Here is a 19,650-nt window from a genome sequence, read left to right as displayed (position 1 = left end):
TCTAATAGGCTTTGCTATGCAATTAATTTAATGTGGGCGTATTTTTTCATATTAAGAAATAGTGAACATCCTTGCTAGGGTTTTCTTTCCATGCTACATGCAGTAAAGGATTTTGATTAATCACAGAGCGTCACCATTGTTATTATTATTTTTTTATTTGTTGTCTTTTAAAAATATTTATTCTATATCAATGGTATAGCCAAACATGACTCATCACTGGGCGCAACAATGTGCTGCCCACTGCTCCTTGCATGGTGTGTTCACTTGTGTGTAAAAAAAAAGGATGGGTTAAATGCAGAGGGTCTAATCTAATCTAATCTAATCTAATCTATCTAATCACTTGCATTACTCTTAAAATGGTTTTGGGACCTGTGTCTGAACAACTAATTCAGCACTTTTCCTACTACTTTACCTTTATCTTTCCCCTTTAAGCCACCATTGCAGTGAAATGTCAGCTCTTCAATTAACTTTAAGATATTCCATTTTTGTATACATTATTAGTATTATTCAGCTTTTTTAATGACATTCATTCAATCCCCATTTTCCAACTTCCCTGTCAGCTACCAGTGACCTCTCCCTCGACCTGCTGGATCTCACTACAGACAGCCGCGAGGGAGGCAGTCAGAGGAAGGACAGTGAGGTTTTAGGCTTCAAACGTTTTTGAGGAGACACATCTGTGCAACCTAAACTTAAGAACTCATATTGTGACCAGTGTTGTGTCCCAACTGGTTTTCACACTAGTTGCCATACTTGTGTGTGCATCAACAGCAGCAGCTGTGTTCTGACTCTGTCAGCAGATTTGTCACATTTTCATAAACAAGTAATTGACGATGTCCAATATGCAATTTTCCATTTGTACATTAAGGTATAATACATAAAGCTAAATTTATGTTTCGTTTCTGGCCTTTATTTATTTTCAATATCCACTTAATGTATTTTCTATACCAAGTGCATAATGTTTCTTAGAACAGTTGAAAACTGAATAATTTACTTGGAGAAAAGTACAGATTAAATACTGAGCATTCACTTAATGACAAAGCTTGAGTGCACATCAAAAGATTGTAGCTAACAGTTAAACTAAGAAGCCAACAGATGGCAGCGTTGTTTCACTTGTTCTATCTGATCTATCAGAACGAACTGACATGGTAAAACAATCAGTGCAGAAACATCAGAGTCATGTGAATGAGCAAAGTTTAAGTCTCATTTCACAGACTTTAGGAGGAGGCATTGATGGCTCGCTTGGAGGAGAGACTTCGACAGTGCAGGTAGACAGAGAGGGGATGGATGAAGGCGAGCAGGCTGAGCAGCGTCAGAGCGATGTTCACCTGCAGACACATAAAGGGAGAGAGAGGAGGAAGCAGTGAGAGGAGAGTTCATTGACAAAGATGGAGATAAAGGGGATATATATATGTGTACTCACATATAAAGGGTCTCCATCCAGAGGTCCATTCACCAGGGCGAAGCAGGCGTACTGCAGCAGAGAAAACGTTGCAGACTGAGCCATGACCAGACCCAACAGCTTCCCAAAGTGGCATGACGGGAATCTACACACGCACATGCACATGCACATGCACTATCAGGGGTATTTTATGCCAGTACACTATACTTAAAAGCCTAAAACGCGTCGCCTGTGCCAGCATAAAGTCTGATTAATAGGCGTGCTTACAGACACGCGTATTGCGAGTACACCAGATAACATGGGTGACGGGTGAAAAGTGCCACCAGCGAACGTAGCGGACGCCTGTGTGTGTGTGTAACGCGTGTACGCCTATAACAGTTCAGCTGTTACACAGAGTCTCAGCTTCATACGGGATTGTGAAAGCAGAATTTATAGATGAACTCCAAGCCCCAACAGAGCTGTCAGGATATTTCTATCATTTTCAGGCCCGTTTTTATTTTCTTGATGATATTTAATGATAGCAAGGGTGAAAGGGATAATTAAAATAATTTCAGCTACTTAAAAATAGTAATAGTAAAGTGCGACGCTCACAGCCAGTTCCCAGTTCGCTCTTGGACATACAGTTCATTACGCATCAGCTGTAATGTACAAATTGAATATTAAGTAGCCATGCAGACCTGTCCAATGAATAAGGATGCTTCTTGAGTAATTTTATGCGCTTGGACATACAGTTCATTAAGCATCAGCCGAGTCGTGTACTTAAATTGCATTTAGGTAGACTGAAACAGCCTAAACTGTGTAATAGGTCTGTCTTGGTAAAACATGGATTGCTTTAATTGTGAAGCGAAGCGGCTGTTAAACTCAAAATTTGCCATCATAGTTTGATAAAAACATATTTTGTTACAAAAAGTAAGAAAGGAAATAAATGTATAATTGCATTTGTAACTCGGCCCTTGTGACCACCCTGGAACTCTTCGTTGACGGGTGGTCGTTATATTTGCGGCTCGCACCGCGTCATGCTTTATTTCTCACAACAGCTGGCGGCTCAACCTTAAACAGTACAAGTAAATACTGGCGTGAGACAACAGAAAAATTAAAGGCCGGTGTTGTGTCCTTAATGGTTTCCACACTAACTTGTTGCCGTAGGCTATGCGCATGCTCTGTTACGCATGAGCTGTCCGTGGTACTGAAACAACAATCGCCGTTAATGTGAGGATTCTATCTGATGTTGTGCTGTTCCTTAACACCTTATCTACTGTTTGGGTTCATCTGTAGTCGGCACTTTGTGCAATAAAATGATTTATTGTGCCGTACGATAGAGCCTATACGCATGTTTTGTCTTTACTGTTGTATTGTGTACAGCCTTTATAGAGCTCTGTTGGGAGAGCTTGTGTTATATAGGCAGTGTTTTATTATTTCTGCCTTCGCCACTGACACACAGTCTCAGCTTCATATGGTATTGTTTATAAGAAAGCATAACTTATAGATGAAGAGAAAGACTATCTCGTACATACCAGATAAACTTAACGTTTTTCCGGCCAAAACCGGAGGCTTAATTAGCCTGTTTTAGGAGTGAAAGTCAGCAAAATGCAGCTTAAACAAAATGTTTTACCTTATTAGCTAACTACAAATATCTGTAAAACATAATGGATCTGTGCATAAGTGCCGAATTGGGTTAAACTGTGTAGATATAAGGCCCTATGGAATCATATTGTGGACTGCTGTCCACATGGCTACTGAATATTCATTAGATAGGTCTGCATGGCTACTTAATATTCAGGGGTGACAGCGATTATGGTGTCTGCAGGCAGGTAAACCTACCTAATTACAGCTGGTGCATAATGAACTGTATGTCCACCCGCGAAGCTGGGAACTGGCTGTGAGCGTCGCACTTTACTATTACTATTTTTTAAGTAGCTGAAATTATTTTAATTATCCCTTTCACCCTTGCTATCATTAAATATCAATTCGATATCATTCAAACCGAGAGAGAGAGAGAGAGAGAGAGAGAGAGAGAGAGAGAGAGAGAGAGAGAGATTTCGTTAACAAGAAAATAAAAATGGGCCTGAAAATAATAGAAATATCCTGACAGCTCTGTGGGGGCTTGGAGTTCATCTATAAGTTCTGCTTTCTTATAAACAATACCATATGAAGATGAGACTCTGTGTAACAGCTGAACTGTTATAGGCGTACACGCGTTACACACACACACAGGCGTCCGCTACGTTTGCTAGTGGCACTTTTCACCCGTCACCCATGTTATCTGGTGTACTCGCAATACCCGTGTTTGTACGCCTATGTAGAATTGTACTTAACAGTCACGCGGGTCTTCATGTCACGTATTTGAGGCGTAGTTCACCCGTCACGCAGCCGTCACGTAGGCGTATGTGCAACAACGCGTGTACAGCGTCTGCGTGACGCCTACGTGACGCCTGTCTGTCCATTGAAAGTGAATGGAATTTACACGCGCACGTTAGACATTTGATGTCATCGCATAGGCGCTGTACACGCGTTTTAGTATAGTGTGCTGGCATAAAATGCCCCTCATACATGCACATGCACACGCACGCACACACACACACGCACGTACGCACACACACACACACACACACACACACACACACACACTCTGTTACAGAGTGTCCTGAGGACAGCAGGCTTGTTGCTTGTTGTTGCTTGAGCCCAGAGCACAAGAGTAGAGTTTGTGTTTACACTACACAGGTTGAGCGTTGACGCGCTCATCCATACAAAGTATATAGATAAACATCCTCCTCGTTGTGAAAAATACATTTAAACAAATCGATAGCAGTCCAACTAGATAACAAAAAAAGTAGAGGGGTGATGCCAGTTTATCATACAACAGCAGTCATAGTGTTTATGTGTTGTCAAGATATTGTTGTCATAGAAAGAATCCTTGTCTGCCAGGGAAAAAAGCTTTATCTGCAAATCCCTCTGGATTTGTAATGAACTCCAATAAACGGTCAGTCTGTGGCCTAGAGGTTAGGAATCAGGCTTGTAACTGGAGAGTCACTGGTTCGAATCCCAGCACTGACATGTCTAGGATTGAAGTGCCCTTGAGCAAGGTACCTAACCCCCCCTCCACAGCTCCCCGGGCGCAGTAATGTGCTGCCCACTGCTCCTTGCATGGTGTGTTCACTTGTGTGGTTTTTTTGGTGGAAGTACAACTCTGAGTTCTGCCACATCCAGAAGTACTTGGACGACACTGCTATTGTGGCATGTATCAGGAATGGACAGGAATCTGAATATAGGGATCTGATAGAAGCCTTCAGTGACTGGAGTCACAAGAACTATCTCCTACTGAACACCTCAAAGACTAAGGAAATGATCAGAGATTTCCGCAGGTTCAAGCCCCCCCTTCAGCCAGTGAATACCTGTGGGGTGGACATGGAGGTGGTGCCAAGTTCTAAGTATCTAGGTATATACCGGGATAATAAGTTGGACTGGTCCCTAAACACAGACGCTCTCTACAAAAAGGGGCAGAGCCGCCTCTTTTTCTTAAGGAAGCTCAGATCTCTGGATGTCTGTAGTAAGATGCTGCAGATGTTTTATCAGTCTGTGGTGGTAGTGTGTTGTTTTATGCTGCAGTCTGCTGGGGAGGCAGCATCACACACAGAGATGCAAGGGTGTTGGACAGACTGGTCTAAAGATCTGGTTCTGTTGGAGCCAGGTTGGACACACTGGAGGAGGTGGTGGAGAGATAACCTGTCAAGATGTTCGAGGCCATCTTAAAAATACCCAGATCATCCGCTACAAAAACCTTTATGGACCAAAAAAACAGCAGTGGACGGCTCCTCTCTCTCCGTTGCAGGACGGAGAGATACAAAAGATCCTTCGCTCCTACAGCCATCAGGCTGTCTCATTCTAACAGAGATTCTACCAGACTAACTGAATTTCCCCTTGGGGATAAATAAAGTAATTTTGATTTGATTTGATTTTGATTTGTAATGCAAAAGTTGTATAACACATTAATCTACACAGACAGTGATATCATAAATAAACTTGTTCCATGCAAATGATGGTAACTAGTCATATGCAATATTTTGAAAGTTGAAAGTGACTTGCTCAACACTGTTTATAAAAATGTGTATGTATGTACTGTCCAGCTCAGGAACATATATCAGAGTAGCCCACAGGGACCTACAGTATGTGCTGTGAGTTGTGCATGTGTTTGATACTCACGCCACGCTGATGAAGGCTGCGTTCCCACCGAAGATGAAGGATCGGTTGATCACCTGCAGGATGAAGGTGAGATACTGAAGCGGTAGGTACGGGATGGTGGCACAGACTGAGAACAGCAGACACTGCAGCGCCGTCAGGAAGAGAGAAAGCACTGAGGCCCGCAGATCTGCTTCCTGTTCACTCTCTCCTACAAACGAACAAACAAATGGAAACAAACACCTGTGACATGATAATCCACAGATACAGAAAAGAGCAATCAACAGCATCTTTGGGTTTGTAGGGTTTTATTCCAGCTGAACGCAAGAGATTAGTACTGAGAGAACACCAGGGACACACTGATAGTAGATCAGCCACTGCTTTGGTCGGTTGCGCTCATTTCAATTCCTTATTAGTTTTAGTTTGTTACCTGCAGCACGAGGTTTGCCCTTGTGTCTGTCCATGATGAGACCGTTCCAGGGAGCACACAGCACGCCACACAGCTGCGTTATGGCAAAGGCATTAATGTACCGGCTCACTGCAGGGACACACAAGCACAGACAAGAGGATGAAAGACGAAGGATAACATTTACACATTTACACATAACAACATAACCTGGATAAATAAAAAAAGTAGTTTTTATTTGATTTTTGATTTGATTGATTTGACCCTACTGCTAAATCAAGAGTGCTAACCACTACACTCCATGGAGCCCTATTATGTTATTATTATTATGCCCTATTAACTTGCTCAAAATAAATTAATCAATTTTTCCCGCTGAAACAGAATGATACAAGCTGACCTGGAGATTTGTTCAAGTTCTAACAGTAGTGTTTATGTGTTTGTACCCAGTGAAGGCTCTCCCTCTGTCAGCCGCTGCAGCATGGGGTTGAGGGTGCCGATGAAGAGGTAATGTCTGAGTTGCATCACTGACAACCAAAGCACGTGCAGCCAAAAGAGCCTGGACATCACACACTCACGGAAACTCTTCTCTGAGAGAGATGAGGGGAGACCACAGAGATAAATGAATGAAGAGGAAAGATGACAAGAAATAGGTATAATCATATGTATGTATAATCATTTTAATTTGTTATGTCTTACTCATCTTTGTTACATGAAAGTTAACAAACCTTGTTTCACTCTGACGTCTTTGAGGGGAATTTCCTCTGCCGTCTTCTGAGTGTCACCATTGGCTGCTCTCTGCTCTAAGCTCAGAGTCTTTGATTTACCACAGGTTACCCTGACAAAGGTCAAAGGTCACAGAGGGGCAGACAGAAAAAAAATATTTGGGTAGCGCTTTATATTAAGGTCCTTGTAATAACCATTCATTAACTAACAAGTAATAAGGCCCTTGTAAGTCCTTACAAGATTCTTATTAACATTATTGTGAGTTTATAAGCTTATATAAGTGTTAATAATGGCATTACAAACACCCATGACCCACCCATTATGTCTTTGCCATGCCTTTATTAATCTTATTTTGTTTGCTTATTGATAATAAAATATACTTTATTGCTCATCTATTATAAGTTAACTATGCTTTTTGCAACTACCGGATCTAAAGCGAGAACAATGCCTTATTACTTGTTAATTAATGATTATTAAGGACCTTATTATAAAGCGTTACCAATATTTGTTGTTTCCATATTAGGAATTAAAGCTCATGAATACACTGAGGATGGAGGAATGAGAAATGGGACCACCTGAGGAGCAAATGAACAATTGGCCTTGGTGTAGTTTGACAATTACGGTGTGTCATTCTAGTTTAACTTGTAGTTTTGCGTGATTGTTTTTCAAATTCGATCTTTTTGTATCTCTGAAGAATTAGCAAGGTGTTGGTGTGTGTGTGATTTTGGGGGTATTTGTACCCGTATGTGTAGTCATCAGGCAGCGGGTAGGGAATGTGGCCTCTGGGCATCAAGAAGATAGTCCTGAGCAGGTGAATAACGCTGCAGGCGGACAGGAAGAAGAAGGAGGAGCGGAAAGAGATGCCAGACTCGTGAAGAAGCTGCAGGAGAAGACATCAAGATCATCATTACAACATCAGATCAGAAAAATATATTTCATATACGAGAGTGGTGAGTGAATGTTTCTCACTTTGATGACAAGGAAGAGTGCTGCAGAAGAGTCGACGGCCCCATTATAGAGAGTGATGATGGTGGAGCGATGTGAGCCGAACAGATTTCCCACCTTACGGAGAGACAAATTCTTGTTCATTACAACAGATGAACGTAGCATTTAAGTGCTTATTTGTCTGCTTCATTACCTGCATGTTGGTCATTTGAAAGAAGCTATCACCTGCTGCCAGGAGAGCAAGAGCTGGGAACAGCAGGTTGGATGAAGCTGATGGTGAAGGAAAAATGAGCATCCACAGGTGTTAGAGTCACTGTTACTTTTTGTCAGCATTTCTTCAGACAGATTTCTTTTATTTTTACCTGCTGTGGAGAATGCCACCATCAACGTTCCAATGGTACAAAGAAATCTGGTGGGAAATATATAAGATGTTATAAAAGACAGTTTAAACAGTTAATAAATGCATGTAAATGCCAGAAGTGAAGTAGTTAGTGAAATAGTAACAAGGGTGACGTGACCTTAAGTGACATACAGTTACGTAAAAACATGATTTACAAAACGTGAGGAAGGAAGTTCCATGATGTTTAAATCACACCGTTTGCTGTTGTTTTCACAATTGTGAATTGTGTGATTGTGAATTCCACCATTTAAACTCTGCATTGCCTTTAACCATTACTACTTCGCCCACTAGAGGGTGGCATGGGACAGTCTATAACAGGGGTGGGCAATTCATTTTCCCAAGGGGCCACATGACCAATACCACGAAGGTTGCAGGGGCCGGACCAAAACTCTGAACTAAATTCTGCTCAATATTAATTTAATCGCTTTGTAAAATAAAGTAAATTATCTGGTTTTGAGCTGCTACTGATAGGAATACATGTTTTGATAAGACTGTAAATCAAATATAGCAGTAAAAAGTAGTAAATACTCCAATCACTATATCACTAGTCCATTTATTTTAAACACAACTGTAAATGTCCTTTAGTAAGCTTCCTATTTGTGTTTTTGTATTATATAGCTTGTTTTTCATGTTTGTACATTTTCAAGATGTTTAACAATGTTGAGGTGCTTTTATTTTGAAAAGGTGCCGTCCAGTGTGAAACGGGTGCTTTCATTTTGAAAGGTAGTGACAGGAAATAACCGGTAGAACGGTTAAATGAAAAAACGAACGGTAAATAATAACGAGTGCGTAGTAATTCATATAAAGTTGATATAAAGTATCAAAAAGGCTTCTAAAGTGGCTGACTGACAGGACACAAGGTTTGTTAAAGTTTATTTTCTTCTGTCATATATAAATATTAGTGGCTATATTTGTTGTCTTAACTATAGTAAAAGTACGGAAGCGTATTGCATTCACTTGAAAAAAAAAAAAAAAATCCGGTTTTTCTGAGTAATTTATTTTTTGGCTTGTTTTTCGGGGTAATTATTTCTGTTTTTCTGAGTAATTTATTTTTTGGTTTGTTTTTCGGGGTAATTATTTCTGTTTTTCTGAGTATTTCTTTTTCCTGTTTTTCTGAGTAATTTTTTCTTGTTTTTCGGGGTAATTTTTCTCCCCGTTTTTCGGGGTAATTTTTTTTTTCTGAACGATCGAGATACTTCGAAATCCCACGAGAACATCCAACCTGCAAGTGACTCGAATGGAAGCAAACATGGACGGCTTGTTTAGTTTAATCAAGTTTTACTTTGATCTGGGTTTAAGACACTGGGAGATAGTCCTGTCTTTAAGTCATATAGATGGTTTTACTATTAGTTTGTCGACTTTACGCAGGCACCTGAAGACTTTGCGATTGTTCAGAAGGAAAGCCCATTCAGATCTCCTGGACATAGCAATGTTTCTCCAGGATCAGCTGGACATATATGGCATGCTCCATGGATATAAGATGATGCATTTGAAATGCATTCAGGCTGGCTACGTGGTGACTCAAGAGACAATCAGGAGACTGCTGAAAATATTGGATCCGCACGGTGTGCAGATGAGGCGCCGGAATCGCCTTCGGCGGCGTATGTACCAGAATCCAGGCCCAAACTTTTTGTGGCATGTAGACTCCTATGATAAACTCAAACCTTACGGGATCTGCATCAATGGTGCAATAGATGGGTTTTCACGAATGGTGATATGGCTACATGCCTACTCTACAAATAGTGATCCCAGGATAATCGCGCAATACTTCATTGATGAGGTGTCATCAAGGAATGGAACTGCTGCCCGAATTCGTTCGGACCTTGGAACCGAGAACTGTTACATTGAACAAATGCAGATGTTCTTGAGACACGATCATCTGGACAACTTCTCGCACAGATGTTATCTGTATGGATCGAGCAATCACAACCAAAGAATAGAGAACTGGTGGGGCTTTTTAAGGAGGCAACACGCACAGTTCTGGATGAACCTGTTCCAAGATTTAAAAGACTCAGACTCCTTTTCTGGTGACTTCCTGGACAAAAGTCTCATTCAGTTCACATGTCTTGAAATAATAGAGGTAAGAACTGCAATATGTTTATGTTGTTTTGTTCCCCATAGTTCTATATTATGTCAGAATAATACATCTGTTTAGCTTAGTGGTTAAAGTATTCAGATGTTTTACTTCACAAAAAGCAGTAGTACCACCCTGTGTAGTGGGTTAGTTTTAGTGTGGTACTAATATCATAGGCCTACTGATATTAGTGAAAAAGAGCTCACTCCATGTAGGCTATATTCAAAACCTTAGTAAAGTAAAAGGACAGTATTATCAGCACTATATATTCAAAGTACTTAAATTATGAAAAGTATAAAATGCAATAAAATGTTCCCTGTGAGTGTTTTGATGTTTTTAATTACATAATACAGTTTATTATTGCAGATGTTTAAGTTGGAGCTGAACTACATTACTAGTTTAATGATCATGTGTGAACTGATTTTCTCACTTTCTATTTTTATCTTTTTTTATCTTTAGAGAGAACTGCAGGAAGTTGTTCACCTCTGGAACACTCACAGAATTCGCCCATGCAGAAATGCTGTGTCTCCAGGTGGGCGCCCAGTGATGATGTACACCCTACCCCAACTTTTTGGTGCCAGAGAGTACCTGAAAGAGGTATCCCAACAAAAGATAGAAGCCTGCAGAGAGGAATGCCGTCAGAGAGGACCGTATCCCTGTGACGATACAGTGTTTGACATTTGCTGCCTTGCCATGACAGAAAACAGTCTTCATCCACCCACCTATCCGGAGAAAGCCATTGAGCTTTACATGTTCTTACGTGCTTACATACGAGCTCAAATTTAATGATCACAACCTGCTCTACTGGATCAAATGACTGGATGTAAGCCTCCACATAAGGGAAGAAAATCTTATGGACCATGAATTTCTAACTGTCAACTCTTTACTAATGGACATCTCCCATTTGTGCTTTGTATATCCTCTTTCTATTCATTATGGAAAAATTACACATCATAATAAGTGCTGGCAGTCCAATAGCTGCATATGAAATATCGCGTTACATGTGAAAAAATGGAAAATCTTGGGTGCATTGTTTAAGAGCAGTCTACAAAAAGGAGTCATTATCAATTATAAATCAAACAGGTTATAATATCTTGTCCTTAATGGTGTGTATGCTGAATTTCAAATGTAGCTCTTACACAATACCTGTTAATACTGAGCAGTGAAACCCTTTTCTCTTTTGATATTTAATTATTGTTTAATGTAGCATTTAGGAAATATACCTTCCTGTTTTTTTTGTTTCTCTCATGAAGTTACTATAGGTCATTTGCAGCCAAACAATTACATGTAACAAAATTTGGTGAATATGCGTGTATCTAAAATTAGTTGGTGATTATCATGTCATCTCTTTAACATATAAACAGATCAGATAAACTATTCTTATGTATTTGAATGAAATATCACTTTATAGATTTATGTTCAAATGCAGTTGTCAATACATTTTCAGCAAATGAAGCATATGATTATCTTTTATTAGGACATGCATCTCAAACATCCCATAACAAAAGGAACATGTCCAATTTTATGATTGTGGATGGAAACATATCATGTCTAACAGAGTAGGGCTCCTGAACTACATGACAGTAAAGACACAATCTGTTTGAAGACAGTTGTACAAAACAAGGCAGCAAGCTGTGATTCTATTTGTAAAAAAACACCTCAAAGTACCTTGTAACAAGCAGATTCACAAACACTGTCAGTATTAACATCTGACATGAGGTAGAGATTCAAATTCTATTATGATTTAACAGTTAAAATATAACAAAAGTATTTTTAATGTCCAAACATTCTTATCCTAGACTGATAACAAAAGTGTCTTAAATCAAAGTAAATTGTTAAATGTTTCTTGGTATGATAGAAAGAAAATATCCAAAATTAAAAAATCAATCTGTGCTTATCAAACAGCCCCTGAGCTAGTCACATATTCTCCTTACATGCTCTGATAACAGAAAGTGTCTTACAGCAAAGTAAGTAATTGTTTCTTGATATAATAAAACTAAAATCTTGAAATGTAATAAAATTCATTTTGCACTAATCACACAGCACCTGAGCTCATCACATTTTCTCCTTACATGCTCTATCCCACATTCACACAGTCTAAACCTATATCACTGGTACTGATGGGGAAGAGAAAAATGTGTATCATAAGTTCATAAGTCACTTATGCAATGTCCATTGCATAAGTGTTGCTGGACAATATAGCCTCCATTTCAGCTCGAAGCTCAGGGTAACTGTTGTAAGTTGATGGCAGCTCCACAGTTGGGCCACAAGTATGGGCAATTGGCCGCCGTGCTAGCCCTTCCAAAGAGGTGAATGTGACTTGAATTTCTTTTACACAGATGACATCAGACCCAGTCAGAAATCTCATCAGCTTCCGGAGACCTATTTCATCCAATCCCCTTATGTACTGATGTAAAAATCGCAAGCTTTGGTTCTCTGCTGAATTAGCTGGAGAAGCTGTTATCATCTTAATCACCTTTCGTGTTGTGGGTTTAATGTCCTCATACAGCTTCTTCATATCCTGTACACTTGGGAAAAACTTCCTCAGTATTGGTCCTGCAACCTCTGCAATCTTATCCAGTGCATATTTTGGGTGCTGGATCATTTGCTTGTGGGCGACCTGGACAAGCACGGCTCTCAAGTTATCTTGTGTTGGTACTGTTCTTACTCCCATGCGATCCATAAGATCAAGAAGCTCTTCCTCGTCATCACCGACAACAGCCTCTTGCAAAGCAGTGGACAAGAGATCACGCTCAGACTGACTAAGATACAACATCAAGGAGTCAAACAGTAAGTCAGGTGAAACAGAGTGTTCACCAAATACGACCGCTGCTGTAAAGGCTTGTGCCAGCCGAAATGGAAAATACCCTTGGTCCTTCAGTCCCTTGGCCAATATCCTGCCAACAGACTTCCATTCCTCCTCTTGCCATTTTGGGGATAGTGATGGCACCCTCACATCTGCACCTTCTGCTGCACAGTCTAGGAATTCTGTCCAGAAGGCAGCATATACATCCCTGGAAACACCATCAGCATCTGCCCCCATTTCATCAATGAAGCTGTATTTCACAGAGTAGTTCAGCATTGCTTCATCCTTGAATTGAGCAATCAGTTCATCTAAGAGAGTCACTCTGTGAAGTTTCACAGTCACATGCAAAAGTTCACTGGCAGGACTTGGTGGTCTAGCAGAAGCTGTCTGAGCATTAATAGGAGTTGAGGTGTAGGTGGGAGTGTTTATTTGTTCCTCTACTACCGTAAGGATTGGCTCATGTATGAGTGTATCATCAAGATCACCTAAAAACTGCCCACCTGCAAAAGGACCAAAAATTACCTCTGATGTATTACACAAAGATGTAAGATCAATAATCTGAACAGCTGCAGTAGAGACAACAGCTGCCATTGTGACATCTTCGACTGTGTGTATTTGATTTTCACTGTTATGTCTTTTCTGTGTCAGCTGCTCGACCTCTTCCATTGTGTGTTTATCTTGTCCAGATTCTGTTGTGTTTTCATGTTGCTCATCTGTCTGTATGTCAGCTCCTTCCTCTGGGTCATCTCCACTGGTCAGGGTCTTTGTGAACAAATAAAATCTTAACAACCCCAATTTGTGTGTCTCGTAGTAGTCTCCCACACTAACATCCTCATCAACTTGTGCTTCTTGAAAGTTAACTATATCCTGACTGAACTCTTCCCACTTTCCCATCGTTGACTCTTCATTAGGGAAGAACAGTTTTTTAGCTTGTGACAGAATCTCTGTTTTAGTGGCATTCTTGTTCATATCAAGAACTCTGGTTCCTCCACCACTGCGTTTTCTGACCTGTCTGTTGTCATGTATCCACCCTAATTCTATTTTTCTGGTTGTCTTCCAGGCTCTCTTATTACTTTTCAGACGCATATTTGTTGGTTGCACTGTATTCTCCTCCTCAAAACCTTGATCGCTGTCTTTGTTGCTCATTGTGCCCATTTTTTTTTTAAGTTTTTTAAATAAGGACAGTCTTTTTGTATCATCTCCACCTCTTCTCTGTTTTTCCATACAGAAACGCCTTGTGGCAATCCTGTCACCATAGGCTGGAATGTAAGAAGCCATAGTGGCATCATCTATGTCTCCAATTACCGAGCTGTCAATCTGCAATAAAAACAAAAAGTATACATTAGACATGACAAAGCTTAAACTATATTATCTCCAAGACTAGTTACTTCTGTGCTAAATTCCAGGATAACCAATTATAAATGCCTAATGCAGATGATAACACAATGGACAGTATGAGACAGTACAAAAACAGCTTTTGAAGCTGTGACTTACATGATCCTGCTGCATTTTCTGAATACTCTCCTCAGGAACACCTCTGTTGCGAAGAAATATCCACAGACCATCATCTTGTGGGAGGCCAGGGGTTGAGGCTGTAGTCATTGCTGGCACTGCAAAAATTTAGGAAAAAGGCAGAATCTATAGAAATTTGTTGCACCAACAAGTAACATCTTTAAAACTGCCAAGGCCGATTGTATCATGATATTGTCGAATTATATGGAAGCATAAAATAATTTTGTTTAAAATGGATGTTTCATGTCTTGACTGTTGACCTATAAACACTCTGTCTATATGTATAATCATTTGAAAGTTGACCTGTCATTAAACATTTGAATAGGCTCACTCAAATCACCACTGATTTGTGTACTCAACAGCTCAGAGTGGGCTTTTATTATTATTATTATTATTATTATTATTATTATTATAATTACTATTCAAATAGTCAATAAAATCCAGATTGGGGATTTGCAACATAGGGTATGAGTACCTCGTTGTACCAGTAAGCAGGTGCAAAAACGTTTTACATTTTAAATTGTTTTATTCAACATATGGGCCTATTCAAATAATTATGTGCAGGGATGTTTAATGCATGCAGTTTCAGGTATGCATGCATGTATTAAATACATAGGAAATAGCAAAGGAGAGGGAGCCCATGAGCAAACCACAGCAACCTCAGCAACTCAAAACACCCGTCATGGTCCGTGAATGGTGTCAATATAGTGACTAGTCTACTGGCAACGTTCTGTTTGTTTATATGTTTACGTGCCCCATATTAAACAACTGTTAATATTCTCATGTTATGTCTCTACAGTGTTACTATTAGCATATAACCTAATGTTATGACGAATGGCTCGTTCTACTTGTGCCAAGCCAATATAATGAAAGAAAGGCGATTAATTTTTGATGAGCAGCAATATCCAGCATGATGGAAACAAAACTGTTAGCTTACCTGACAACTGAAATCATGTCCATAGACATGTTCGTCTATTCCTTACCTGCTACAATGAGCAATAGACTTGCAATAGAAGGATAAAGTCTAAAACATAACAAGAGTATCATACCCTGTGTGTAACTAATTGCATGCCTTACCTTAATTGACCCGGTACGGTAGAAAGTTGAAGATGGGGCATGTATGTGCGGGGCAGGAGTCACCATACATCCACGGGAGTCACTTGCAGGTTGGATGTTCTCGTGGGATTTCGAAGTATCTCGATCGTTCAGAAAAAAAAAATTACCCCGAAAAACAGGGGGAGAAAAATTACCCCGAAAAACAGAAAAATAATTACTCAGAAAAACAGGAAAAAAAAATACTCAGAAAAACAGAAATAATTACCCCGAAAAACAAGCCAAAAAATCAATTACTCAGAAAAACCGGATTTTTTTTATTTTTTTTTCAAGTGAATGCAATACGCTTCCGTATAAAAGTGTTGTTAGCTAGTGCTAATGTTTGCTATTTTTTTCAAAATAAAAGCACTGCGGTTATATTGATTTCTAATTTCTGGGTAACATCACGCGGGCCGGACAAGGAAAGCCAATGGGCCGGATGTGGCCCGCGGGCCGCCCAATGCCCAGGTCTGGTCTATAACATAGACATAAGTCGTATTTTACTGCCTGTACAAATGACCTATATGGTTGTTTTTGAAGGGAGATCAGTCTTATCAGGCCCTATGGGCAGAGCAGGTCTGCATGATGACCAGGGTAACAGAAACTTGGGTGGAGCAGGTCTGGATGACAACCTGAAGGTTGATGACGCAGGCAGAACTGACTTGGAGGCTGACCAAAAGGCTGGAGGCTTGGAACATCATGAGCAATAATTACACTAATAATCACCCGCTTATTTTTGTTCTTTACCAGTCAATATTTACTGTTTCTTTCCTCCTAACTTTCTGACTGCAGGGCTTTTAGTCCTATACTGAGCCACTGTTTTAATACAACAAAAGCAATATTTTAAATCCACTGACTTTATACTCTGAAGTAATTAATGTAATGTTGGACTTACATCGCAAACAGCCGAGACACTGTGGTACCAAACCGGTCGAAGATGAAACCATTTGGCAGCGTCAGGAAAGTGAACAAGAAGGAGGCGATGGTGAAAACAAGCGAGAACTGTTCATCCTGTCCACTGCAATCTGTAGATACATAAACAGAGAGAAAGAGAGATCGGTGTGGTTCAAAGACATGATCAGAGAAGACCACATAAATACGGCCTGTGGCTAAACAGGTGACAATGTTGTTGACAGTTAAGGTCAGAGGAATTTTAGATATCATCAGATACAACTCTTTATGCAGGCCTCTCAGACCTTTATTGTCACCTTTTTAGTCACCTGTTCACGAGAAGTGACAATGAAGGTCAGAGAGGCCTGAAATTTTTTTGGAGAATATATTACCCCAGAAATAATCCTTTATATTGTCAGTTTAAGATCATATAATGGGCCATTTTTTAAGAAGCACTGGACTTTTAATAGTGTGTGTGTGTGTGTGTGTGTGTGTTCTTGTACTTCCTACATAGTGAGGACCGGAACATGTTTTTAACCAACAGAGTGAGGAGATTTTTGCAAAGTGAGGACATTTCGGCCGGTCCTCACTTCTTTAAAGGCTTTTTTGAGATTTCAGACTTTGTTTTAAGGGTTAAAGGTTACATGATAATGATAATTAAGTGAAACTAACTAAAATTATAGTGAAAATGTCCTTCATTTTCGTCTTTTTCATTTTTTTTCATACATAATGAAGATGGATAAGACAAAGGAAATAAAGGCAAAATTTACTGTGACCTCTTTTAATCTCCCACCCAACAAATATGCCATTACAAAAAACTAAAACAAACAATACAACTAATAAAAACTAAACTAAAACTAAAGCATTTAAAAACTAAAACTAGCAAACTCACTCCAAAAATCAATTAAAACTAACTGAATTTGAAAACAAAAATTAAAACTAAAACTAATGAAAAATTCAAAACTATTATAACCTTGCAAGGGAATTCACTGTTCCAATGAGGGTCCTCACAAAGATAGAAGTACAAGAATGTGTGTGTGTGTGTGCATGCGCAGGGACTTAATGTTACATTTTATTTGTTTTGGTGAAAGAGTCTTATTATTGAAGAGAAATCCCTGCCATGTTATGGCATCATGGTGGTGGCTTGTTATGTCAACAAACAGTGTGTGTGTGAGTGTGCGGGACCTCAATAACTACAGGGCCTGATAAATCAATGTTGTAATTACTTGACAGACTGTGTTTTCATTGTTTTATCCAGGTGTTTAGTGGAGGTGAAGACATCAGACTGACCTAGGTCCCGTGTTGCATTGACTCCTGTGATGTTGACGCACAGAAAGCTGAAGTAGTTCTCCTTCTTCAAGACAAAAACAAGTGAAGCCCATCCGAACACAACTCCGGCGAAAATCAGACACTCCAACAGACCCGTAATTAAGGTGAGGCAGCGTCGGAATGACAACCTGTTTACAAAACCTGGCATGGTGCTACATATATAAAGAAAGACACATACAAGTGGCTCCTGTCACCTATACCTGGCAAATAAAGGAATAAAATAAATAAATAGAGTCAGTCAACCTCCAAATATAGACAAATCAAAATGTACAAAAGGTACTGTACAACAAAATAACCTACTGTGTAGCCACAAAAACAAAATATATATTTGTTAAGTTTTATTATTCTCCAACTTACTTTCTAGTGCTCAAAGTTCAGCCTCTCTGGGTAGCCGCCAATGTCCCCACAAACCACACCTCACTGCCCTTGATCAACTCTTTTTCTTTGCATAGGGCAGCTCTTCCTTCCCTCTCTCTCCTCCCTCCCAAATGTTATTTTATCTTTCCCAGTCAATCTTTCTGCTGTGCAGCTGAGAAAATCCCTTCCCCTTTGTGCTTTTATTGGCTGCCACAAGGTAAACCTTCCTGTATCCTCACGAAGCCAAATTGCAATAAAACTGTCCCTGAAGTTTTGAGACATCCCCCAGATTTCGACGCTCATGCTGATAGTGCTGACAACACCGGTTCAGCCAAACTATCCTATGACTTGCACACAAACACAAGAGAAAAAAACTACTCATTTTACTTTTACTCTTGGTAGTAAAGGTGTTGTTGGACTCAGATTGTAAAGAGACAAGACACTGGGGTACCAAACCGGTCAAAGAGGAAACCATTGGGCAGCGTCAAACCTAGCCGATAGTAAAGATCACACTGTTGTCTGATATTGCAAAATGCTCATCCTGAAATGTTCACTGTAATCTGCTGACACATTAATAAAAGAGAAAGAGACAACAAAGGCGAAGCTTTGAAATGAAATTGAATGAAATGACATTTTTTTTAAATGTATGTGTTCAAAGTAAGGTTAAAAAGGTCATTTAATAAAAAAAGGAATGAGAGTAAGGAGAAGTTTTCAGGTGTGGCTGCTGAGAGAGCTGCACTAGTTTAGGCTGGTCTGTATAGTGGCAAGAAAAAGTAAGTGAACCCTTTGAAATGACCTAGTATTCTGCATTAATTTGTCAAAAAATGTGATCTGATCTGCATCTAAGTCCTAAGTATAGACAAACACAATGGCCCTCATTTATCAAACGAGCGTACGTCAGAAAGTGGGCGTAAAGTGGGCGTAAGATGATTTCTACGCAAGCCTCGGCATTTATCAATTTGGACGTGAGCGGACGGTACGATCAGATCTCACGTCTGCTCTCAGCTCGTGTACGCAAATTTGAGTCAGCGTGAAGTCCACACGTCTGAGACGGAGAATTGATCTTAGACTATTGTATCGATGCCTGGAGGTCATAAAACTCTGTGGTGTTTTGATTTTTAATAGTGACAAAGCAAAACATGTTTAGACTACATAATTTATCACTAAAACATAATCCAAAAATAAATACACCCTGCGATCATGAAATTCTTTAAACAGAATACCAGCCGAGGATATTAAATGTTGTTGTCTTCTGCTGTTTACTGTTATCCAGCTCCGACACCGGAGCGTCAGCGTCTCTTTTACCACCGGCGCTGCCCGAATAGAAACATTTCCAATCAGCGCTGCCACACGCTCCTCTGACTAGGACATCATTATTAGTAAATGTAAAGAGGTGAATAATATATCTCCATCATAATAATAGCAATATTCGGATATTACATAGATTATTAAGCTTTATATATCACGATGTAATTACTCAAACCTCGCCGGGAGTTAAATAGTCTGCTACTCTGCTGACAGCTGCACTGATTTCCTCCCT

The 19,650-nt window shown here is 39.8% G+C and overlaps 1 protein-coding gene across 1 annotated transcript; it reads right to left on the bottom strand.

The window, feature by feature from the left end:
- Positions 1–930: 930 nt before the first annotated feature.
- On the bottom strand, positions 931–17,901 carry LOC131981959 (equilibrative nucleobase transporter 1-like). The gene is made up of 12 exons (XM_059346502.1): positions 17,715–17,901; positions 16,429–16,558; positions 8,012–8,058; positions 7,843–7,919; positions 7,674–7,766; positions 7,445–7,584; positions 6,707–6,816; positions 6,425–6,568; positions 6,006–6,113; positions 5,600–5,786; positions 1,421–1,544; positions 931–1,325 (listed from the first exon to the last, which is right to left on the bottom strand). The coding sequence occupies exons 1-12, from the start codon at positions 17,899–17,901 to the stop codon at positions 1,215–1,217; spliced, it is 1,458 nt and encodes a 485-aa protein (XP_059202485.1). The 3' UTR covers positions 931–1,214.
- Positions 17,902–19,650: the final 1,749 nt, after the last annotated feature.

This window comes from Centropristis striata, chromosome 12, assembly GCF_030273125.1.
Source record: "Centropristis striata isolate RG_2023a ecotype Rhode Island chromosome 12, C.striata_1.0, whole genome shotgun sequence".
Lineage (NCBI taxonomy): Eukaryota > Metazoa > Chordata > Actinopteri > Perciformes > Serranidae > Centropristis > Centropristis striata.
Note: the sequence above shows the minus strand (reverse complement) of the source record. Positions and strands in the feature narration are given on the sequence as shown.

What these genes read in the sequence shown, in the direction of transcription:
- LOC131981959 (XM_059346502.1), bottom strand. Translation starts at nt 17,901, where the DNA reads ATGCCAGGTTTTGTAAACAGGTTGTCATTCCGACGCTGCCTCACCTTA. An exon ending in CCTGATGACTACACATACGG is followed by an intron (nt 6,817 to 7,444) that starts GTACAAATACCC and finishes GACCTTTGTCAG; the next exon opens with GGTAACCTGTGGTAAATCAA. An exon ending in TGGATGGAGACCCTTTATAT is followed by an intron (nt 1,326 to 1,420) that starts GTGAGTACACAT and finishes ATGTGTCTGCAG; the next exon opens with GTGAACATCGCTCTGACGCT.